Source organism: Myxocyprinus asiaticus, chromosome 18, assembly GCF_019703515.2.
Source record: "Myxocyprinus asiaticus isolate MX2 ecotype Aquarium Trade chromosome 18, UBuf_Myxa_2, whole genome shotgun sequence".
In the NCBI taxonomy this organism is placed as follows: domain Eukaryota; kingdom Metazoa; phylum Chordata; class Actinopteri; order Cypriniformes; family Catostomidae; genus Myxocyprinus; species Myxocyprinus asiaticus.
The window spans coordinates 19,994,605-20,020,660 of record NC_059361.1 but is presented as its reverse complement, the minus strand read 5'-3'; the positions used below and the strand labels follow the sequence as shown (position 1 = coordinate 20,020,660).

At 39.0% G+C, this 26,056-nt stretch overlaps 1 protein-coding gene across 9 annotated transcripts in view; it reads left to right on the top strand.

Moving 5' to 3' along the window:
- Nucleotides 1-26,056, top strand: part of LOC127456524 (pleckstrin homology domain-containing family A member 7-like) — a 139,572-nt gene that overhangs the window by 91,313 nt on the left and 22,203 nt on the right. For 3 of the 9 annotated variants that reach the window (XM_051725061.1, XM_051725066.1, XM_051725068.1), the window contains 7 exons: nt 6,931-7,106; nt 14,094-14,555; nt 15,705-16,236; nt 18,914-18,997; nt 19,405-19,512; nt 23,134-23,187; nt 23,627-23,710. In XM_051725061.1, coding sequence (XP_051581021.1) covers nt 6,931-7,106; nt 14,094-14,555; nt 15,705-16,236; nt 18,914-18,997; nt 19,405-19,512; nt 23,134-23,187; nt 23,627-23,710 — 1,500 coding nt within the window. Of the gene's footprint in view, nt 1-13; nt 4,404-6,930; nt 7,107-14,093; nt 14,556-15,704; nt 16,237-18,913; nt 18,998-19,404; nt 19,513-23,133; nt 23,188-23,626; nt 23,711-26,056 lie in introns of those variants that run through there. The other 6 variants (XM_051725069.1, XM_051725063.1, XM_051725065.1 and 3 more) reach the window with 6 other exon arrangements.

The following is a 26,056-nucleotide window of genomic DNA, read 5'->3' as shown; positions in this document are numbered from 1 at the left end:
AAGATCTCAGTTTGCCACCAATAGATACACACTTAAATTATAATAGAAAACTATTACTGACCACTTTGTTAGTGTTCATAATCCTCAATTTCTTACTGTTAAAGGAAAATTCTGAGCATCCTTAAAGCTCCTTTTTAGAACTACCACTTTTATCCAAAACTAATTACATTGCATTCAGTATATATACATTTTATACATTTGTGCATTCCCCGGGAATCGAACCTATGACTTTGGCATTGCTAGCGCCATGCTCTACCAGTGGAGCTATAAGAACTCTATTGACCACTGTCCCAGGCAACCAGTTTCCTACATAGCTGTGCTAGTTTCTCTGATATCACTCCGCACTCTCTTTCTTATCACAAAATAAAATAATTTAAACTCATATCAGTATTTCATGTTTATTTATTTATTTGTTATGTAGCCATGTAATAAGCTGGATAATAATCTGTATAGTCAGTCAGTCATTATTATCACAAAATAAATTGCTTTAGTATGATACAGTCCTCTTTTAGGTCTATTTTGCGATAATCACCGTCTGCTTATACAATATATTATCCTATACTTATTCATCTTGTTTTCTTTGCATTTTTCCAACCTGTTCCATTTTTGCCAGTGTTTGTTGGCTGTCAGCTGTGTCAATTCCGCTTGATGTTTTTGTCCTTTTTGTAATTGCTGATTACTTTGAGTCACGCTCTGCAGTTGTGAATATTCATGTTTCATTGCCTTGCAAGGCTTTAGCCCTGTGTATGCATGCAGTGTCAACCATTTTTCCAGTGAAGGCCATGAATTTGTTCACAACCAATTATCCAGGCTGTTTGTATACAAGTAAGGCTCTCTGTTGATTTGGTGCTTATTTATGTGCATATATGTACACTATATTGCCAAAAGTATTCGCTCACCCATTCAAATAATTGAATTCAGGTGTTCCAATCACTTCCATGGCCACAGGTGTATAAAATGAAGCACCTAGGCATGCAGACTGCTTCTACAAACATTTGTGAAAGAATGGGCCGCTCTCTCAGGAGCTCAGTGAATTCCAGCGTGGTACTGTGATAGGATGCCACCTGTGCAACAAGTCAGTCGTGAAATTTCCTCGCTACTAAATATTCCACAGTCAACTGTCAGTGGTATTATAACAAATTGGAAGCGATTGGGAATGACAGCAACTCAGCCATGAAGTGGTAGGCCACGTAAAATGACAGAGCGGGGTCAGCGGATGCTGAGGCGCATAGTGCGCAGAGGTCGCCAACTTTCTGCAGAGTCAATCGCTACAGACCTCCAAAGTTCATGTGGCCTTCAGATTAGCTCAAGAACAGTGCGTAGAGAGCTTCATGGAATGGGTTTCCATGGCCGAGCAGCTGCATCCAAACCATACATCACCAAGTACAATGCAAAGCGTCGGATGCAGTGGTGTAAAGCACGCCACCACTGGATTCTAGAGCAGTGGAGACACGTTCTCTGGAGTGACGAATCACGCTTCTCCATCTGGCAATCTGATGGATGAGTCTGGGTTTGGCGGTTGCCAGGAGAACGGTACTTGTCTGTGCATTGTGCCAACTGTGAAGTTTGGTGGAGGGGGGATTATGGTGTGGGGCTGTTTTTCAGGAGCTGGGCTTGGCCCCTTAGTTCCAGTGAAAGGAACTCTGAATGCTTCAGCATACCAAGAGATTTTGGACAATTCCATGCTCCCAACTTTGTGGGAACAGTTTGGGGATGGCCCCTTCCTGTTCCAACATGACTGCCCACCAGTGCACAAAGCAAGGTCCATAAAGACATGGATGAGCGAGTTTGGTGTGGAAGAACTTGACTGGCCTGCACAGAGTCCTGACCTCAACCCGATAGAGCACCTTTGGGATGAATTAGAGCGAAGACTGCGAGCCAGGCCTTCTCGTCCAACATCAGTGTCTGACCTCACAAATGCGCTTCTGGAAGAATGGTCAAAAATTCCCATAAACACACTCCTAAACCTTGAGGAAAGCCTTCCCAGAAGAGTTGAAGCTGTTATAGCTGCAAAGGGTGGGCCGACGTCATATTAAACCCTATGGATTAAGAATGGGATGTCACTTAAATTCATATGCATCTAAAGGCAGATGAGCGAATACTTTTGGCAATATAGTGTATTTGTAGGCGTTTTAGAATACCTTAGCAATGATTTGTGTAGTTTCATCCCCTGTAGCTTGTGCGGTTTATTGTTCTCCTCATGGAGTTCATGACACAAAGTGAATCTATGGGTCTGTACTTTGTGCACAGCCTGAGGGCAACAAGGTTACATAACCAGTCTGTACCTCTCTCTGCCCTTCTCCTTCCTGCCCCTGTTCTCACAAAGGCAGAGATATTTTTTAACGTGGGAGCGGAAGGAGATGACATTCCATTTTTTTAAAAAGATGTTAATGTTTTTTTTTATTGCATGCTGATCTCAGTTAAAGACCTCTTGAAATTGCCTGACGAGTGAATTTTTTTTTTCCCTGTGTTGACATATTTCCTGTTGAAACAGGAAGTTCGGTGCGGAACATCTCGAAGGGATTGCCACTTCTTTTTTTAAAATAGCTAATAGGCTTTAGTTATGTTACAGTCATAAACCATGACTTGCTACTTGCTAGTTGGTTGCAGGTGGTATTAAGAGGAGCATTCTCAGTCTGGAAAGCATCTGAGTGGACAAAAAAATCTGTAGTGCAAGATGAGACACCAATATTTTTGGTCCATTTTCCCATAAGTGTACATTAAAATATGTATCTATTAAAAGTAAACGTTGTCGGCTTTAAAGCTTACAAAAGCATGTAAATGACTTCTTTTTTATTTAAATATTTTGGATTTTCTCCCCAATTTGGAATCTGTAAGTCCTTGTGGTGGTGTAGTGACTCGCCTCAATCTGGGTGGTGTAGGATGAATCTCAGTTGCCTCCATGTCTGAGATCGTCAATCTGCGCATTTTATCACATGGCTTGTTGAGTGTGTTACCGCAGAGACCTAGTGTGTGTAGGCTTCACGCTATTCTCCGCGGCATCCACGCACAACTCACCATGCGCCCCACTGAGAGCGAGAACCACATTATTGCGACCATGAGGAATTTAACACAACGTGACTCTACCCTCCCTAGAAACTGGGCCAATTGGTTGCTTTGGAAGCCTGACTGGAGTCACTCAGCATGCCCTGGATTTGAACTTGCGACTCCATGTGTGGTAGTCAGTGTCTTTTCTTGCTGAGCTACCCAGGCCCCCGATTATATATAAATGACTTATAAGATAATAGGCATTGACTAAGGCCCTGTTTACATCTGGTAATTAGATGTGTAGATGTGTTCTGATCACAAGTGGACAAGCAAGACATACTGTATTAACGATTACACCTGGTTTTAATGTGCATCTCTACTGACCACTTGTGTTTGGATTTTGAGGGGAGGGTCTCTGATTTCTCGACGACATACATCAGTTACTATGTCAGTGTATTACTGCATGATAACAAAGTTTGTTGATTGACAGTTGAACATAGTTTACACTATGAGCCCAATGTGGTCACGTGTTTTTGACCACTTTCATGAGGTTCTTGGGGCCTTTAAACATGTAGCAAGCCATCACTTTCTCACTTTACAGCACTCTTCTTTCTATTTTTCTTCCTTACATATAACCATACATAGTTTACGGTGTCACACCATTCTCCAGGAGTATTGTTTAAGAAACTGTTCACCCTTTTGACGAATAGCTTGCAGTTGGAGTGCATCACACATTCTGTTGCCAGTTAGGGATATATGCCGTAAGCTTTGCACATGAGGGAATGTTTACCTTGGAATCTGGATGTAGATTTTTGGTTTTGAGTGGCTCAGATGGGCAGCCAAGACTCTGTAATCTGTACTAATCCCTTATCAAAGAGAAGACTTACTGCAGTGAATTCTGCTCAGCCAGCAAACTCGCCCCACATGCTGGTAGACAGATGTGGCTAAGGGACTGAGACTATTTCACTGATTCTGCGATGATCCTCTAGATATCGGTATGAATGTGGGACAGACGTGCAGCATGCTTTTCCAAATGCTTCTTAGCTAGGCAGACATGGGCTCTTTATATTTCTCTTCTGGCTTCTAACTGTGGGCATTTGTGCTTTGTGTTGTGTTGCAGTATATTTTGCAGTCTGACGAGTCGTTTGTGCTGTTCCGCTCCTGCTATTTGTTTCTGACACCCTCTTATCTTGATGGCCCTGACATTCCTTAAATTATACTGGCAGTTTCCCAGTACTTGCATGTGCACCTTTAAACAGGAAAAGCCAATAGGTTTTGGTTCAGGTGACCAATCATTGTCCTCTATTTGCTGAACCATGTCCTTCTTCTGTTCCCATTGGTGGGCTTCCTGCCTGTGATGAGAGACTGACAGTCCAGAAAGGCTAAGAAACACACTCAACGTCATCTGTAAATAGGTACACCTTTAACTTTAATACTACAGTAACAAACTCTACTACAACCTTTGGCATGTGGTTTCAAAACTCCTTTGGAATGTGTAGGACTTTTCTCACTCACAGTATTTCCTCTTATTTAGATGATGGATGTCTATGTGAAGGGAACAATATCTGCCAGACAGATTTGCCATACACCTTATTAAAGGAATGGTTTACTCTTTACTCACCTTCATATATTTTAAACCAGGATGATTTTTCTTTATCCTTTGGAACAGGAAAATCATGCAGGTTGGAACGACATTAGTCGTAAATGATGACAGAAAATACATTTTTGGGTGAACTCTCCCTTTAAAGTTTAAACTGTCTATGACCAAGATTTGTATATTGCACAATGGAGTCAGCAGGAGTCTGTTGAAAGATTTTAATCCCTCGGTTAATCTAAGCCAACAGAACCTTTTTAATAAAACTCATTGTACCCATTGTACTGATGTGCTGCATACTTCTAATGGATCATGGATGGCATAATAGAAAGTGCTATAATTAATCTAAAAGCATCTTAAATAGCCTGACAAGGAAGCATCATACTATTGTTAGCAGCTTGTATTGTTTTTCCTCCTGTGTTTACACGTGTGTGCTTTGTGTACACTGCTGTTTTGGCATGCACACCCATAATTGTTTCCTTTCGAAACATGTAGGAGCTAAAAAGTCCCTCTAAGCAGCTAAGAGGAACTTTAGTTCCTCAAGTGTGAAAACTACGAAAAGCAGTAGTTTTGAGTAAAAGTTCCTAAAATGTGCTTTAGTTCCTGCTGTGGGTAAGGGCCTACTGATAAAGTCTGAGTTATATATTAATATCACAGAGAATTAACTTGTGCATTTGTCATAATTTTGACTAAAGACCAGTCCACCTTAGCTTATTACAGTGTTAAAATGAAGAGACTTTTTCAAAATAGATTTAACATTTTTGTGTGTATTTTGGTATATCATTCTAATGCATTGCATTTTTTTATGTTCGTGCACATCCCATTGAAGATGGAACAGTTCACTCAGAAAAGAAAATTGTCATTTCCTCACCCTCGTTCATGTCGTTCCCAATTTTTAGAAATTTTTAAGAATGTTCACACTGCTCTTTTACATACTATGAATGCATATAGTGAAAAGGTTCTGTCAAGCTCCAAAAAGGCTCCATAAAAGCATCATAAAAACAAATGCGTTGTATTTCAAGTCTTCTGAAGCCATATGATAGCTTTGTGTGAGGAACAGTCAAAATTTAAATAATAAAATCATGAAAATCTTGCCCTCTGTAATAGCTCTCATATCTCAGAAGTTAGCGTGTGATGACACATCACGCCGGATTTGGTGCATTTTGTTAGCTTGACAACCCCATGGTCACTATATATTTTGGTGTGAACATTCTTCAAAATATCTTCTGTGTCGCACAGAAGAAAGTAAGTCATAAGGGCTTAGAACGACACTAAGGTGAGCAAATAGTAACAGCATTTTAATTTTGAGGTGAATTTTAAGGGAATGCTTATCATTTGTCAGAAGGAAGTGGATCGTGGTTACTTCAGTGGTTGTTTTTGGCTGGGTATGTAGCATCTGGTCACCTGCAGTGGTCCGGGCCCCTTGCGTGATTCAAACCTTTTAGCCATCTGTCTGAAAATTACAGCCCTATAGCAGAGCTTTCCCACCGTGGACCATTAAAACACAGGCAGCAACTTAGCACCTCACTGCTTGCCTTTAATTAGCTAGTCATCTAAACAAACGTGTCTTCATGTGTCTGTGTATTTAGTGTTGTGCTTTTTGTTCACACTGAGAGAGAGAATGAAAGAATTAGTCAAGTACGCAGTTCGGATGTCTCTAATGAACTATAATTGTCACTTTGTTTTGTATTACGAGATTGAACGCAGCAGAATTTACTCTCTCTCTCAATCTTTCTCTCTCTCTCTCTCTAAATCTAGTTTTAATGAGGAAATTGGGGGTTGAGTTCACATTAATTACAACCGTGTTTGTTCTCCTCTGTTGTATGGCAATCTACCCATGTTGTTTTTGTTGTTTTTATTCTCTTGATAACCAAAAAACTCTTTTGTCTATTTATTTTTATTTTTTAAATTTGTATTAATTTTTTATTTAATTTTTATTTATTGCTTTTTTTCTTATTGGATGGTGTTGTGCTTATTCTAATTAATCTTCTTATATTTGGCTGTTTCCTTAATTCTTCATACTGATTCATATCAGTGTTCCTATAGCTTTACCTGATAAGCTTTGTTCTGTCAGTGTTTGTGTGTGCTTATCACAGTGTGTGAAACACGTTAGTACCACATTTGCTTTGGCTTGGCTTGATCTGCATTTGCTCCTTTGGTTCATACTTACTTCCTGCCTCTCATTGGTATGTCTGTTGCGTTGTATTCCTCCTCGCCTCTAATTATCCTGGCCGCATCCATCTAAGATGCTCCTCTGGGCCATACGTATTTGCTGATGCTGCTTTAATTGAGTGTTTTTCTTTTGGCCACGGCTTGACTCATTTTAGTGCTCTCTATATCTCTTTTAGGCTACACACACAGGGATGCGCTCTTACATTTACAAACAGAGCTCTGTGATTGGCTCGCAGGCGGAGCACACTGGGATGAGGACATACTATTTTAGTGCGGACACACAGGAGGACATGAATGGCTGGGTCAAGGCCATGAACCAGGCTGCACTCATGCAGACCCATACGGTGAAGAGGTCAGTGACATTACAAGTTGTCCGACTGTGTCTACATTCCAGAGGAAGTTTCTATGTTAATGTATGATCTACTTGCAGTGGGGTCCAAAAGTGTAAGACCACTAGTGAAATTGAATTTTTCTAATTTAACCTCCTGAGACCCCCGCATGACGGCTATGTGCATTTTTTCATTTCCCTTTTTGATTTGTAACCAGTAGCACCTAATAAACAAGCAGCAAAAAAAAAAAATTTTTCATAGAGCAAATAGATTTTCTAAAAACTGATGTCCACATATGTGGACAGTGCGACTACGTTGTGAAATTTTTAATAACACCAAGCTATAGAAAGTCAGATTTTTTTTTCTTCAAATTGTTTATTATGTTTCCAGGAGTGTTGGTTATTCATGTTTTTGAGATGTTAAAGACATTTCATCAGAAATTAGCATAAATTATTCTGATTCAAAGTAATAGCCAGCATCATCCAATCACTGCCAATCATGTTACTACCATTATCCCATGTCTGCCAAACATGTTGAGTGGATCAAACATCATCTGCAGCCAGGACTTTAGGATTGAATGCACTCAGCTGCATAGAAATCTTTGGACGCTCCCTTGCTCCCTTGCTTCCTTGTTCCCTATTTAGTGAATGACTGAACCTACAGTGTGCTGTCTGTCTGCACTGGACTGAGAACAGTTCGAAATGCACCTTACGTTCATCCTAACTCCATTTAAAGCCTCATCTTTTGGATGAACCCATTTATATAGGTTAATATATTTAAAAAAATATATGTATATATATATATATATATATATATATATATATATATATATATATATATATGTGTGTGTGTGTGTGTGTGTGTGTATATATATATATATATATATATGTGTGTGTGTGTGTGTGTATATATATATATATATATATGTGTGTGTGTGTGTGTGTGTGTATATATATATATGCATCTCAATAAATTAGAATGTCGTGGAAAAGTTCATTTATTTCAGTAATTCAACTCAAATTGTGAAACTCGTGTATTAAATAAATTCAATACACACAGACTGAAGTAGTTTAAGTCTTTGGTTCTTTTAATTGTGATGATTTTGGCTCACATTTAACAAAAACCCACCAATTCACTATCTCAAAAAATTAGAATACATCATAAGACCAATAAAAAAAAAACATTTTTAGTGAATTGTTGGCCTTCTGGAAAGTATGTTCATTTACTGTATATGTACTTAATACTTGGTAGGGGCTCCTTTTGCTTTAATTACTGCCTCAATTCGGCGTGGCATGGAGGTGATCAGTTTGTGGCACTGCTGAGGTGGTATGGAAGCCCAGGTTTCTTTGACAGTGGCCTTCAGCTCATCTGCATTTTTTGGTCTCTTGTTTCTCATTTTCCTCTTGACAATACCCCATAGATTCTCTATGGGGTTCAGGTCTGGTGAGTTTGCTGGCCAGTCAAGCCCACCAACACCATGGTCATTTAACCAACTTTTGGTGCTTTTGGCAGTGTGGGCAGGTGCCAAATCCTGCTGGAAAATGAAATCAGCATCTTTAAAAAGCTGGTCAGCAGAAGGAAGTATGAAGTGCTCCAAAATTTCTTGGTAAACGGGTGCAGTGACTCTGGTTTTCAAAAAACACAATGGACCAACACCAGCAGATGACATTGCACCCCAAATCATCACAGACTGTGGAAACTTAACACTGGACTTCAAGCAACTTGGGCTATGAGCTTCTCCACCCTTCCTCCAGACTCTAGGACCTTGGTTTCCAAATGAAATACAAAACTTGCTCTCATCTGAAAAGAGGACTTTGGACCACTGGGCAACAGTCCAGTTCTTCTTCTCCTTAGCCCAGGTAAGACGTCTCTGACGTTGTCTGTGGTTCAGGAGTGGCTTAACAAGAGGAATACAACAACTGTAGCCAAATTCCTTGACATGTCTGTGTGTGGTGGCTCTTGATGCCTTGACCCCAGCCTCAGTCCATTCCTTGTGAAGTTCACCCAAATTCTTGGATCGATTTTGCTTGACAATCATAAGGCTGCGGTTCTCTCGGTTGGTTGTGCATCTTTTTCTTCCACACTTTTTCCTTCCACTCAACTTTCTGTTAACATGCTTGGATACAGCACTCTGTGAACAGCCAGCTTCTTTGGCAATGAATGTTTGTGGCTTACCCTCCTTGTGAAGGGTGTCAATGATTGTCTTCTGGACAACTGTCAGATCAGCAGTCTTCCCCATGATTGTGTAGCCTAGTGAACCAAACTGAGAGACCATTTTGAAGGCTCAGGAAACCTTTGCAGGTGTTTTGAGTTGATTAGCTGATTGGCATGTCACCATATTCTAATTTTTTGAGATGAATTGGTGGGTTTTTGTTAAATGTGAGCCAAAATCATCACTTTTAAAAGAACCAAAGACTTAAACTACTTCAGTCTGTGTGCATTGCATTTATTTAATACACGAGTTTCACAATTTGAGTTGAATTACTGAAATAAATAAACTTTTCCACGACATTCTAATTTATTGAGATGCACCTGTATATATATATGTGTGTGTGTGTGTGTGTATATATATATATATATGTGTGTGTGTGTGTATATATATATATATATATATGTGTGTGTGTGTGTGTGTGCGTGTATATATATATATATATATATATGTGTGTGTGTGTGTGTATATATATATATATATATATATGTGTGTGTGTGTGTGTGTGTGTATATATATATATATATATGTGTGTGTGTGTATATATATATATATATATATATATGTGTGTGTGTGTGTGTGTGTGTATATATATATATATATATATATATATATATATATATATGTGTGTGTGTGTGTGTGTATATATATATATATATATATATATATATATATACATACATTTCTGAATTTCTTACTATTTGGTACTCGATGTGCCCCTTTTGCTTTATAACAGCATGCACTCAAGTTGGCATGGACTCCACAAGTTTGTGCAAAACCTGATGATCCATGTTATTTCAGTATGATTTAAAAATGTTCAGAGGAAGCAAGGAAATCTGACCTTTTATACAGAGGAGTTACTATGGCCAATGTCATAACTGATTAGTGACCTGATAATAGTGCAGAATATTTCTTATTTATTTTAAGTCATAATGTTTCTTTGTTTTAAATTATTAAAAATCCTCAAACCTTCAGTTTATTTCCAAGTTTAAATTACATTTTGAATCCCAGATTTTTAAAGCACTCTCAGACTTTTGGACCTCACCATATGTGTTTGTCTCCAATTCTGTCTGTCTTGTTTCATTGAATGCTAATTTTCTTATGGCGTCCTCTTAGTCTCTGTGGGTTATTGTGTGTGTGTGGGTGTGGGTGTGTGGGTGTGGGGGGGTGGGGGTGTTGGGTGGTTTATGAGGACATTTTTTTCAGGTCACAAACTGGTAATGACAAGGGTATTATGCTATAAATGTGGTTTATGAGGACATTTCTAGTGTCCCCATAATTCAAATCGCTTAAAAAAACATACTAAACTATGTTAAAATGTTAAAATGCAGAAATATTTTTGTGAGGGGTAGGGGTAGGGTTAGGGGATAGAATCTGTAGTTCGTACAGTATAAAAATCATTATGTCTATGGAGAGTCCTCATAAGGATAGCCGCACCAACGTGTGTGTGTGTGTGTATGTGTGTGTGTGTGTGTGTGTGTGTGTGTGTGTTTGTCTTTAATTGAGTACTGTTTGCACTGCACTCCCGTTACAGTCTTCACTTGTGTGTCAAAGGACATTGCATGTCTGTAAGAGTTTGTCATGCTGTCAGTCTTGTTGATTGACAGTGACACCACAGTGTGTCTTGCTCTGCCAACGCAGAAGAGACAGACGGGTACTGAGCAGTGACATAGCTTTCTGTCTTACCACTCTGATGTCTGGTCCAGCCTCACTTTCAAGCCTGAGCACACTAACATAGTATGTTCAGATAGATACTTTGAACATACTCAAAAACTAAATTTCCACGCTGGTAAATTCTGGTTTGATGCTGGTCTACACCAGCAAAACTTATCTGGTTAGCTCCAGCATAGTCTTTCTGGTTGACCAAGGAAGTCTTACTGGTTAAGCTAGTTAAAAAGCATTGGTGACTTTTTAGAAAGTCTATACTATATCCCTAATCCCAAACTACAGGTTGACCGATATGGGTTTTATAATGGCCTTTACCGATGTCTAGAGAGGAGGGTCGTCAATGTCCGATATAATGCTGATGTTATGTATAATATAATTTAATTCTAGCAAAAAATATGTACACAAAAGATGGTCCCTAAAATCTGTTTGGTTGACAGAAGTGTTATATCAGGACCATGTACTGATCCAGAAACGTATCCTACTAGGCAAAATCACGCTGACCCACTAGTCATCCCATGCTGGTGACCAGCATTCATAAAACAATATATTCTGGTGACCAGCTATGTTGAACAGGGTAATGACTGTTGCCTTATTTCAGCCGTAAAAATTTGATATTGCTGGTGATGTCGTTTAACAAGGCACTAAATTGGGATCGCACCAGGATTTTTGAGTTGTCATAGCAGCCCAAAACTAATGAGGCTGGTGTCAGCTTGAGGTGGCAGTCAGCAAGGCAGAAAATTAGACTGTGATAGTCCAGGCTAAAAAGCTATTCTGAGTCATTTGTGGAGACTCGAGAGGTTTTCCATTCTCATAGATGCCCTAGTGTTTTGTGTAGTTTTGCCTCCTTTGCCAAGGCGTTCTTGTGTATACCATTTATGTGCTAATTTGAATATAATCAGTCATGCTTGCATCTTGGCGTTCATGTCTGACTGTATGAATGTGGCATTCATATTTTTTTTTTAATTTATGTTATGTGTCTAAGCTATTTGAAAATGTGGCTATTTGTGCAAGTATTCTTAATAAAGCACTTGCAATATGCCCACAAACTGCACACACAATTCGTTAGACAGCAAATTAGTACACTTTATTTATGCATATTTGAATAAATGCATATATCGTTCTCCTAGCAATGAAGAATAATTACATCTCTAAGAACTCAGATATTATCAAGCCTAAAGGAACATGTTTAAAAAATAAAAATAAATATAAATTTGTAGTCTTTCTTTTAGTTCAAGCAGCTGTTATTATTAGTCATGATGTAAAGTGAACTCTAGTAGGATTGACAAGCCCCCAGTGGCCATGTCTTCTCAAACTGTAGTTTTATCGAGGGCCTGATTTAATCAAGTCACTATTAGACTGCTATGTACCAAATATATTTGAACCAGTAATTAAACCAACTCTTAACGTCTTACATGTTAGTGCTAGTGCTGGCATATTTTCCTTACGCAATCTATGTTTAAAGAAACCAAACACTTGAGTCTTTATTTCATTGTTCAACAAACAATTTAGTGCACATTTTGCATATACTGTAGGATACATTAGCACTTTTTTTTATCTTTGCACCGAAATTGCCAGACTTTTCCATTTGTCCAATAATAATTATTTATTTGCATTCTCTGAAAAATAAAATAAATTATGAGTGGCCTATCTCCACTGGCCAAAACTAGCAGCCACAGTTCTAGAGTGTTCTGAATAATTTTAAGCATGCTGTTATGCACTTGCTTGTGTGTTCTGGGTGGTTGCTAGGTAGTTGCTTACCAGCCCAAGCCAAAAGACCCCACCCTCAAGTCTCTTTGATACTCTGGTCCCTACATATGACTCGGGTCTTTAGTGTAAATATATTGGGGTTTGACCCATTTAATCAAACGCTTGGTGAAAAATTGTCTGTCAGATATTTTAACTCTTTTAACTTGATACAGCGTCTTAAAAAAACATGCAGCTCCTGTGCAAGATGCTGAAAAAGAGTAGATATGCTTATATGAACACCAGAAAGCGGCTTATTGCGAGAAAGAGGGTTATTGTGAGAAAGTAGCGTTCCAGTTTACATGCACTGTATAAATGGTGTACCCTTTACTCCCGTATGCGGCTCGGTCAGTAAGCAGCTTTCTCAATAGCAACGTCATTTCCCCGTGACGCTTATGTATATAACTAACATGGCATCCGAGGAAGACTTTGCTGTTTTATTCTCCGTTGCTTCGCTTTATTTCCAGATATTCCAGAGTTGTTGCTGTTTTGTTTCCTTAACTTTGCATCGCAACCTGCGGCAGAATTGTGCTGAAATAGTGGGGTTTCCTTCTTACATTAAAATTCCAGGATTCCCCAATGTACAAGCGCATATATGCGAACGTGAGGGATAGTTGATATTTTACATTGGTGTGTATAAATGAGTATAGTTTATAGTGCATGTGCTTTTCCCACTGTACTCCGAGAAATGAATTCTTTCCTCTGTGTTGATTTGTTGTTGGGCTCCATCCTATGATGTTTTTTTATGAGGTCTGTGCACTCATGCGCACTCTTCAAACACCCATCAGAATGCCGCTTATGTGTTTACATGGCCACATTAAGCTGCATTCTCGAGGACAAACCTAGGTGTGTTAAACCACTTTTTCTTAATCCCTTATGCGCCGTAAGGAAATCAGCATTCTCGTTTGCATGATGCACAAAATCCCTGGAATAAACCATTTACTTAAATGCATGTAAACGTGGCCAGTAGACATTGTGCAACGGTCAAAAATCTATCAAGCTCATGTTTACATTAAAAACATTTTTTTTAAACATTTCAAATGGATGCAAAAAAGCATTCTGTGTGTACACCCCCTAATGTGTTGTAATAGAGAACACAAACAGGAGATCATTACAGAACGTGTGAATCCTCTAACTTAAACTATTTTTTAATTGAATCTAAAGTGAGACTGGTGATTTAGATTGATGGATATATTTACTGTAGCTTGATGAGCATTTTACATTAGGTTAAACAGTGAATGCTGGATCCCTGTATGGTTCAGACTGCATGCTGTGGAATGGTGTTAATCTAACAGTCCTGACATGTGATCCAGCAGTTTGATAACAGCATCTGATAAAAGACCCATAAAACTTCACTGACCTTTGCACCTGCCATGCCTTTGCCACATAGTGAGGAGCTGGATCAACCAGATCAAGTGGAGAAACTCAAGCAGCAGGCTGTTCCTCAGAACAATCACATCAACAGCTACGTGATTCCTGAACCTGAGGTAATCCAGAGTGGTGTGCTGCTTGAGGAGAAGCCAGAGTGCTTTGTGGGAGAGATCCAGGTTACCCCTAGAGAGATGGAGCTGATGAGGGGTAAATCTCCAACTAGCAGGACGGTGGAGGTGGAGATTGTAGCTCCAATGTCAGCACCAGTGTCTCAAGTCCCTTCTCGAGCTCCTTCCAGGGCTGTCTCCACTCCTCCGTTCGTGCTGGGGAACGGAGCTCCCTTGGAACAGAATGGAACAGGAATGGTTGGGTATCAGAGGGGGCCAACGCCTTCTTCTCAAACTCCAGTAAAGGTGCAGAGGAGGAGTGCTCTGGAACAGGTGGAGAACTGGGTCAAAGTGCAGAAAGAAGAGTGCCGGGGGTGAGTTTGCAAACACATATACTTCCATATGCAATCATGTGAAAAAAAAATACAGACATACATCTATATGCCATTTATTATATCGCAATGGGAGAAAGGTGCCCTGAGCAGGCTACTGAGAAGGATATAGCTGCAGGTAGAGCTCCAAAAAGGAACTGGAGATCCAAACCGTTAGCAAAGATATAGGGAGCCCCTAACCTAACCCTTTACCTAATCCTAATCGTGAGTGGAAGTAATGCCCCGTTTTGGAGTAGTTGCAACCCCCTTTTGGAGTAACTCTGCCCCCTTCAGGAGTAACCCTGCACTCTTTTGGAGATTCCGCCCCCATTTGGAGATCTCAAGACTGCAGCTATACCTACTTGAGGCTACTCAGCCTTACAGGCTTTGTATGGTTAGGATTAGGGATGGGGGCCTCTGCTGCCTTTCAGGGACAATTCCAGGCATCTTTGTACAATGGGCACAATATATGTGCTACAGTTAGTTGCAAGAGTCAGATGTTGCTGCAAAGATTCAAAGAACATGTCTCCCTCTAATGGTCTTAAACAGTGGTTTTGCTTCAGGATACTTACATCAGACAACAAGTGACGACCCAGCACAGTACTACAAATGATTATTGTACAAAAATAAACAAAAATGTCCAAAAATCAAACATTAGTATTAATGTTACTATGAACTGTACATGCCCAACAATATAAAAAATTATTAATGGGACAACTAACAATTTTGTAAACGCTTAAACAACAGTGTGATTTAATAATATTGTATTATTATTAGTCATATTACCAAGAGACAGATTAATTTACACCAAAATGCTGTCGAGTTTTAGTGGACAGATTGCTTGACAGCGACAAAATATATGAAAAGTGTTTTCTCTTCCCTTCCAAAGTGGATAAAACTTTATTTTGCGTTTCTTACTATGCAAGTATGTATAGTTAGTTGCATTTTATTATTTGCATTTAGCATTGTACTTTCCCTGCTGTCCAATCAGAACAGACCTACAAACCATTTTTGGGCCGTGACACATCAGTTAAAAACCACTGATCTAAATCATAATCAACATCACAGAGGACAGCAGCCACTGTCTAGTTTGTCCTTAACAGCCCCAAAGTATCTTAAAAAAAAACCAATTTTGTTTGGTTCTTTACACAGGTTTGTTTCTACTGATGGCACTATCCCACGTCAGACCCCTTCCATTTATCCAAAGTACGGCACAATGGAGAAGTACCAGTCTTTACCTAAGACCACATGGCTTAGCCCCCCTACTGCCCACCGTCAGGTACCCAGTGAATACAAATACTCCCATGACCGGCTTAATCACTTCCAACTGACCCATGGAAACAGCCAGCGTCCCCCGACACACGACAAAACAGTGTGGCAGCTCTATGAATGGCAACAGAGACAGCAATATCGCCATGGAAGCCCCACCGCCCCCATATACACTCCAGCTCCAGACTACTCCACTGCTGTATCCTCCACCAGGGTCAACTCAGATGTCTCTCGTTCCATCTCTGTGCCTCCGACGCTGGCAGACATCCCTCCACCTGGGCCACCAGGGCCCAGGCTACTGTCTCCTCGGAGACCCCACACACCCGCAGAACGCGTTACAGTCAAACCTCTGGAGAACAGACTTACTGTGGAGGTGCCACCATCAAACTCTCCTCAACGGTCACGCTCATATAAGGTCAGCAGGTGACAACTGCAACCATTTACATGCTTACACTGCACAAAATAATTTTTTTTAATTAGTACTTTTGTCTTGTTTTCCTTTAAAAATATCTAAACATCCTTAAAATATGACACGTACTTGAGAAGCAAAATCTAACAACATTTAGTAAGGTTTATGTTTAAAACAAGAAAGATAGGGAAAATGGGAAAAATAAACTTGCTTTTCCACTGAATTAAAGGTACACTCATCAAAATGTGTTTATGTTCCGCTGACACCTACAGTAGTGGCATTGATGCAGCCTCATGCAAAAACAGAAGTTCCCAGTTACCAATGTCATTGTAAAAACTCGCTATTCACAGTCAGCCATGATTAATTTATTCAGCGAGTTAAATCATCCAATTACAAGAGATTACTGAGATAAAGTTAGTTATATTTGGCTGGTCATGTGATCTCAACATTGTGGCACTCATGAATGTACACCCAGCACCATATGTAGGATACAGCAGCTCTTTCTCTAAAACTGAAAAGTCTTCATTAATGAGTTTTAAACATATTTTTCAAAAATACTATTCTACTTTTACTATTTATTTCTGTTTAAAAGTTAAGCAATTAGAAGAAGAAAAACAGAGTGCACCTCTAAGCATAAATCTCATAATTTGTTTTAGATTTTTCTGAAAACAAGACTTAAAGGAATAGTTCACCCCAAAATGAAAATTCTCATCATTTACTCACCCTCATGACATCCCAGATGTGTACAGCTTTCTTTCTTATGCTGAACACAAATAAAGTTTTTTAGCTGAATATGCTCTATGTTCTTACAATGCAAGTAAATTGGTACCAAAATTTTTAAGCTCTAAAATGCACATAAAGGCAGCATAAAAGTAATCCACTGGACTCCAGTGGTTAAATCTATATATTCAGAACAATATGATAGGTGTGGGTGAGAAACAGGTCAATATTTAAGTATTTTTTACTATAAACTCAGCCCGCTGCCCATTAGTTGGTGATATGCATGAAGAATGCAAATCACCAAAAACAAAAGAAAAATGTGAAAGTGAAAGTGGAGACTGATAGTAAAAAAGGACTGAAATATTGATCTGTTTCTCACCCATACTTATCATATCGCTTCTGAAGACATGGATTTAAGCACTAGAGTCTTATGGATTACTTTTATGCTGCCTTTATGTGCATTTTGGCGCTTCAAAGGTCTGGCCAAATATTCTTCTAAAAATCTTTGTGTTCAGCAGAAGAAAGCAATTCATACACATCTGGGATGGCATGAGGGTGAGTAAATAATGAGAGAATTTTAATTTTTGGGTGAACTATCCCTGTAATTTAGCTTCTCAAGCAATTATATCATGTTTTAAATATGTTTAGATATTTTTCTTAGGAATCAAGACAAAAATACTAACTGAGAAAATAAGTTTTGCAGTGTATCCATACAGTCTGCATTCTCACTTCACTATCCACAGGTGAACAGCAGCAATGGTAAGCATAGTTAGATTACCATCTGCAGCAGTGAAGTGTGTAGAAGTGTGAAAGCCTGTTAGATTACACAATGGATGAAGTGTCATTATTCATCACACTGCAAAAACTTGTTTCATAATCTGAGATCAATTTACAAGCAAAATTGCATAAGATACGAAGCAACCTTACAAAATTTTATTAGGTCGATGCTTAAAGCAAGAAAAAAACACTTTACCATTGGGGTAAGAAAATGCACATTTTACAAAAGTTACATTTTTTAGAAGTGCCTTCCTGCGTCTATTTCCTGCATTATTTGTTAAATAAACTAATCTCAAGATATATACTCTGAAAACAAGTTGTTCTATCTTTCACCAGTTTGCTTCTTATGTTTAAATTTATCATGTTAGATATATTTACTGGAAAACAAGACAACAAAGGTTTATTTATTTATTTATTTTATTTTTTGCAGTGTATGTTCTCTGTTTTGACGTGAATGCAACCCAAACATCTAAGCTTTTTCCTGAACAAAGTATGTCAAGCAGTAATTCAATGCTATTTGAGTTCAAAACTCACCTTTACAGCAAAAATGCTCAAGTTTGAAAGAAGCATACATTTAGAGCCATCTTGATGGTCACTAATACCACTCAGAAACCTTTCTCAGAAAAGCTTTCAAAGACAGACGCCCATGATCAAATATATCATTGTTTTCAAACTGGAAGCACCAGTCTATCAGTCTGAAACAGAGTCGTCATTCAGCACAAAATATTAGTGGTGTCTTTGTAATGGAATGAGTGCCAGACTCAGAAAAGTGCTTGAGTGGGATGATTCATGTATAGTTCATTAATTCACTCTCTGTTTTTGTCTTTAAAATACTTCGTTACCATCACAAATGAGCGTTTTGCCAAGCAAGCAGAAATGTTTGTTTATTACCATGTTTCATATTATATCCATTAATGTAGCAGACACTTTATAATATGTGAGAAATACTACAACAGTGCATTTGATCTCTGCATATATGGATATACAAAATTGGAAAACGAATTGCAGCTGGGGGGAAGTTTTTGGGAAACCTGCTTTAAAACAATCATTAGTTTTGTAATTCTGTTTAAGTACACTAGTGGCACAGCAATTACACATTCCCCCATTAATGAAATAAGTAAAAAAAAAAAACATTTTTAAAAGTTTGCATTTAATTCTTTTTTTTTTTTTCTCTCTCTTTCTGCAGTCGGCCACAATAGAGAGACGCTCAGTGCCTCCATCTGGCTACATCACACACACAGTCAGTGCACCCAGCCTTCATGGAAAAACAGTAAGACATTTTATCTACACAAATTTCTATCATGAGGGAAACGTATTTAGCAGTTATAATTGTATTTACTTTTGTATATATCTAGTGTGTACTGTATGAATTTAGATTGTTCACCATGGTTATGTAGTTTGTCTCTTTTGTTTTCATGCATCTATTACAAAAAATTGTATGTAAGTGCAATATAAGCACCATAAAATGGACCACACCCAATAAACTGATGAACTTCCTAGATAAGTTTATCTTTTGGTTATCTCTTGGTTCACCGCAATAAGTCAGAATGATTGTCTTCTGTTGGTGGAGCCAATTATCATCTTTTCATGCCATTAGCAGGCATCCATGTACAGTAAATAACCTTATAACATAACTTTCTCTCTGTCCTGATCGTCCCCTCGTGGCCTGTGCTCCAGCCGGAGGAGCTCACCCTTCTCCTCATCCAGTTACGGAGACACCAAGCCATGATGGCGGGTGTGCGCAATGATGCGCAGGCCCACCTCCAGCAGTTGTCACGGTCAAAGGTTAGGGCTTGGCCTGCCCAGCTAGCACTTATAGTCTGCCATTGCTGCCTTGCTCTCTGTGGCTATGTAACATGATGCTTTTCTGTATCGTAGTATGGCATGTCGTGCTATAGGGGCTATATCTGGCTCTCTTACCATCGGCATGTATTGTCTATATAACTGATTGGAACCATTTTGCGTACTACATGAGTGGTCTTTACTATTGCTCCAAAGTATGAAAATGCAAAAATCATAAAGTTTTGCTTGCATGAAATAGATGTAAGCTTGGAGTCTGTTGTCTCCATTAAGCAGTGTGTAAATGACTGACGAGTAGGGGCAAACCACTGGTTTGACCTGGTTACAGCATCATCGTCAATCATCCTCTGCCTTATCAATAACGGCATAATCAGTGTGCTATGTTAATAATAGCAATAATGTGTGTGCTAATGTACCATGTGTCATGCTGTCGATTACCACAGACAATAAATATTGCTCATCTCTCAGTGTGGAGAAATGAAGGGACTACATGTTTAAAGAAAATCTGTACTGTATCATACTGTATCAAAGTATGGTAATGGTTTCAGAAGAGGGAAACGTGTGTGATAGAATTGCTTGCCAACCCTATCATTGCAAAGTTACACTCACTAAGCACTTTATTAGGGACACCTTTACAATGACTTATCCATGCGATTATCTAATCAGCCAATCGTGTGGCAGCAGTGCAATGCATAAAATCAAGCAGATATGAGTCAGGAGCTTCAGTTAATCAGAATGGGGAAAAAATGTGATCCTAGTGATTTCAACAGTGGCATGATTGTTGGTGCCAGATGGGCTGGTTTGAGTATTTCTGTATTTATATTTATGATCTTCTGGGATTTTCACGCACAACAGTATCTACAGTTTACTCAGAATGGTGCCAAAAACTAAAAACATCCAGTGAGGGGCAGTTCTGCGGATGGAAACTCACCTTGTTGATGAGAGAGGACAGCGGAGAATGATCAGACTGGTTTGAGCTAACAGAAAGGCTATGGTAACTCAGATAACCACTCTGTACAATTGTAGTGAGCAGATTAGCATCTCAGAATGCACAACACATCGAACCTTGAGGCAGATGGGCTACAACAGCAGAAGACCATGTCGGGTACTTTATTAGAACCATAGTGTTCCTAATAAATTGTTAAGTGAGTGTATATCCAATCACCTCAACAAGGGCGGTTCTAGACCATTTTGACTGGGGGGGCCAGGGTGGGGTTGGTTGTACTTTTAGGGGGGCAACTGTATTATACCTTAAATGTCCCCTTTCCACATGTAAAACCACATTTGTCCATATGTTTTAATATTTGCAGACATGCAATTTTTTAAGACAACCAAAGATTGACCAAATTTGAGTAAACATTTTAATATAGTCATTTTAAAATATTTAAACAAACAGGCTCATGACAGATGTCTCCACTGTAACATGTAATACACCCTTTTTTTATCATTATTATGTCTGTCAGTGTCTGTGCATTCCTTATTGTGTGCGCTTGGTGGGTGCCTGTTATTAGAGAATCTGGTTGCTCATATTAAGCTCAATTCTCCTTTATTGAGCACACATGTGCTTCTCCCTTATGATTGGTGCACTGCTCATTAAGGATTTGATTGATAAATGGTGTTCATAAAGAGGGTGTTGTGTTTGTTATTTTCCCTGTAAACTATTTTGTGCTTCTCTTGCATTTTGTTTGCAAGAGAAGCAGCATGATCAACTCTTCAACTTTGTTCTCTCTCTCCCGGTTAGTTGTGCGTTTGCTTTTATTCTTGCGCCTATACCCAACAGTACCAATATTAATCTGTATATATTATTAGGTTGAAGTGCGTTGATGTGGTGAGCTTAGTGTATGGCAAGAGCCTTTCTCACTGAAGTTAAGGCTCTTATTTGGGCTTTAGTGAGGTGGTTTATAAAGGGTTTCAAATAATTGTGTTTTTTAAGAATATTTATAGTACATTGGCCATTACAGGTGATGTGTGCACCTGTATAACGATAGCTGCTGTTTCTTCATACCTGTTTCTTTACATCTGTTCCTGCGTGCTGTTTCATCAGAGTCGCTTCATTGTAACAACACAGTGCAAACAGTAAAGACAGTGGGAAAAAATACCTCATTATAAAAAACAAGTGTGTACTGTATGTTGTTCCAGAAATAAAAACCCAACAGATACACATACAAAAAATTTTTTTATAATGAATGTTTGCCAAATAAGAGCGATCTGTAACGAGTTGGGCTCAGTTGCATTCAATAAGGCAGAAAATCAGATCCAGATCAGGTTTTGTGATAATAACGTGGGAAATTGCGATATTAAAGTAACATCACTTACATTTACACCAGCACGTATAATCCACATTAAGTAGAACTGAAACTTGAGCAGTCGGGTCCAAAGATGCAAAACTAACGGCAAACTTCTACCTTATCTCCAGATGTTGTTGGCTCGTTATTCGTTTGACATTCGGTTTCTCCTACCTGGGCTCTCTAGTCCTGTATATCCTCCCATTCTTTGGTGCCGACAATTTAACAAAGATATAATTAGCACAATAAGGTTAAAGAATATATGACTATATCATACAGTCATAAAACATTTAACTCAAACGGTCAACGCTTATTGTACCTGGAGAATTATGCCTAAAAATGCTCTGATGGGCTTTCATAAACTAGTGCTTGTAAGGGGCCGTCTGCAAATTCCACCTACAGCATTCAAACGTCGGTGGTGTCCAAGTATTTATTAATTAATTAATTAAATTAAAGTGTAAGTTATGCATACAATTTACATTCTTTAGAATGTGTAAATGTTTTTTTAATAAGTGTTTAAGACAGAACATGCAAGGCAGTTGTGCTGAACACTTGGACGCCAGTGACATTTTAGCACTCTGTGTGGACTTTTCTGACGATCACTTATGAACCATAAGTGAATATTTAATAAATATTAAACTTAAATTAAACTTTACCCCGCTAAAAATTATTATGCAGTCATAATGCATTGATGTTTTGTTTAAATATACATTTTATTGGTCTATTTATTATGATGTGGGATCACTGAACTCTCAGTGGGATGGAAAATAAGAAAACCACTCTTACCATTCTACCACTCCAATTTAGGGGGGCCACTGGGGGGGCCAGGCCTATTGACACAGGGAACAAAGATGCCTGGATGGTAAACTATTTTATAAGCGAGCATCCATGCATGCCTTTTCAGGTTGTATCCCATAACCGCTAGAAGTGGAGCAATGCTAGTTTTTTACGGTTATTTTGAATTTAGAAAAAAGAAAGAAAGATTAAGTTGTACAAAAGTGGCGAGGAATGCAAGTCCAGTACTTCCACTAAAAGCGAAGTAACAAAGAATTTTTATTAATTTAGCTAGATGCTATTATTTATCTTCAGATGCAAGCGCTATGTAACAAGGGCATCTGTGGTAACGAGATGTAATTTTATGACATGTTTGTGTGTCCCAAAACTGTCATCCTGTCTTATTACTTACTTTTGTGTAATTTCCCATCACCAGCAAAGTTTGCTAATTGTAACGCTGCTATTGTTTTGGTGCCAGTGCAGTGTTTGATTAAAATTTCTGTTTGTATTGAGTCACACCATGCAATGTTTCTCCTATCCCTTACAGGCTGATGATACATACATGCACTTGAAGAAGGACCTGGAATATTTAGATCTGAAGGTGGGACCTCTCCTTTTCATTCTTACTCTTCCAGTCTCACTCCTCTCCCCCTTTCCAAATTTCCACTATCTTCTGAAACCCTCTGTACTAGCACACTTACACAGTACAGAAACATCACTCGGGCAAGGAATCAAGTACTTTCTTTATCTCAGAAAATGTTTTAATTTAGTATGAAAAGAATACTTTTTTCGATAGGTAAAGGGACTTTTTTCTTGCACAAAATGAGATGTGTAGTAGAATTAGTCACCCTTTACTTTCATTGTATGGACAAAAGATGCAGTGAAAGTGGATGGTGACTGAGGCTAACATTCTGCCTAACATCTGCTTTTGTGTTCCATGGAAGAACGAAAGTCATAATGGTTTGGAACAACATGAAGGATGGATGGATGTAAAGACCAGTCCTCCTTTGACTATAACTGTCTATCTCCGTTTGTCACAGATGAAAAGTTTAGAGCCATTGATCCTCATGGTTCACGGTGTGTTACAAACCTGCACTGTGGGGGGTTTGAGACCGCTCTGGAACGTAAGAACTATCGCCATCCAGAGTTCCCATTGCTTAACATGGTGCACATAGCTTTATGTTGGCACAAACATGGCACATGCACGCCTGTCCTACCTGCCCTTTTTGAGTGATATGTTGTGCTATGGGTATGTGTGATTGGTTAATGTGTTAGGTCAGTTAGCTGGACGGATGAGCTCATTGCATGTGTTGTGCAGGTTACAACAAATATTTATTTCTCTGATTCTCTCTTTCTCTATCTTTAATTAACTATTTGTCATAAAGCATCTATCTTAAACAGTGGTTCTCAAGCATTTCAGGCCAAAAAACACTTTTAATCAAATCAAAACATTCAAGTACCACCTACTCTCAACAATGTTCCCTCTAACTCTTTCAGCGTTGAACAAATTGACATCACACTACGGAGCCCCTTAGAGGACAAGGCAGGATTTTTTCTGAAATAGTTTTGCATGTTCTCGTAATAGTTTGCGGTCTCTCGCAATAAGTTTTGCATGCCATCGTAATAGTTTGTGTTCCCTCGCAATAGGTTTTGCATGCCATCACAATAGTTTGCGTTCCCTCGCAGTAAGTTTTGCATGCCATCACAATAGTTTGCGTTCCCTCGCAATAAGTTTTGCATGCCATCGCAATAGTTTGCGTTCCCTCGTAATAAGTTTTGCATGCCAACGCAATAGTTTGCGTTCCCTCACAATAAGTTTTGCGTGTCCTCGCAATAGTTTGCTTTCCCTTGCAATACGTTTTGCATGCCCTCGCAATAGTTTGCGTTCCCTCGAAATAGTTTGCATTCCCTTGCAATAAGTTTTGCATGCCCTCGCAACAGTTTGCGCTCCCTCGCAATAAGTTTTGCATGCCCTCGCAATAGTTTGCATTCCGTAGCAATACGTTTTGCGTGTCCTTGCAATAGTTTGCATGCCCTTGCAATAAGTTTTGTGTGCCCTTGCAATAGTTTGCATTCCTTTGCAATACGTTTTGCGTGCCCTTGCAATAGTTTGCATTCATTTTAATAAGTTTTGTGTGCCCTCACAAAGGTTCGCATTCCATAGCAATAAGTTTTGCATTCCCTCGCAATAAGTTTTGTGTGCCTTCGCAATAGTGTGCATTCTATAGCAATAAGTTTTGCGTGCCCTCGCAATAGTTTGCATTAATTTGCAATACGTTTTGCATGCCCTCACAATAGTTTGCATGCCCTCGCAATAGTTTGCATTCATTTTCAATGAGTTTTGTGTGCCCTCGCAAAGGTTTGCATTCCATAGCAATAAGTTTTGCATTCCCTCGCAATAAGTTTTGTGTGCCTTCGCAATAGTGTGCATTCTATAGCAATAAGTTTTGCATGCCCTCGCAATAGTTTGCATTAATTTGCAATAGGTTTTGCATGCCCTCACAATAGTTTGCGTGCCCTCGCAATAGTTTGCATTAATTTGCAATGCGTTTTGCATGCCCTCACAATAGTTTGCATGCCCTCGCAATAGTTTGCATTCATTTTCAATGAGTTTTGTGTACCCTCGCAAAGGTTTGCATTCCATAGCAATAAGTTTTGCATTCCCTCGCAATAAGTTTTGTGTCTTCGCAATAGTGTGCATTCTATAGCAATAAGTTTTGCGTGCCCTCGCAATAGTTTGCATTAATTTGCAATACGTTTTGCATGCCCTCACAATAGTTTGCATGCCCTCGCAATAGTTTGCATGCCCTCGTAATAGTTTGCATTCATTTTCAATGAGTTTTGTGTGCCCTCGCAAAGGTTTGCATTCCATAGCAATAAGTTTTGCATTCCTTCGCAATAAGTTTTGTGTGCCTTCGCAATAGTGTGCATTCTATAGCAATAAGTTTTGCATGCCCTCGCAATAGTTTGCATTAATTTGCAATACGTTTTGCATGCCCTCGCAATAGTTTGCATGCCCTCGCAATAGTTTGCATTCATTTTCAATGAGTTTTGTGTGCCCTCGCAAAGGTTTGCATTCCATAGCAATAAGTTTTGCATTCCCTCGCAATAAGTTTTGTGTGCCTTCGCAATAGTGTGCATTCTATAGCAATAAGTTTTGCATGCCCTCGCAATAGTTTGCATTAATTTGCAATAGGTTTTGCATGCCCTCACAATAGTTTGCGTGCCCTCGCAATAGTTTGCATTAATTTGCAATGCGTTTTGCATGCCCTCACAATAGTTTGCATGCCCTCGCAATAGTTTGCATTCATTTTCAATGAGTTTTGTGTGCCCTCGCAAAGGTTTGCATTCCATAGCAATAAGTTTTGCCTTCCCTCGCAATAAGTTTTGTGTGTCTTCGCAATAGTGTGCATTCTATAGCAATAAGTTTTGCGTGCCCTCGCAATAGTTTGCATTAATTTGCAATACGT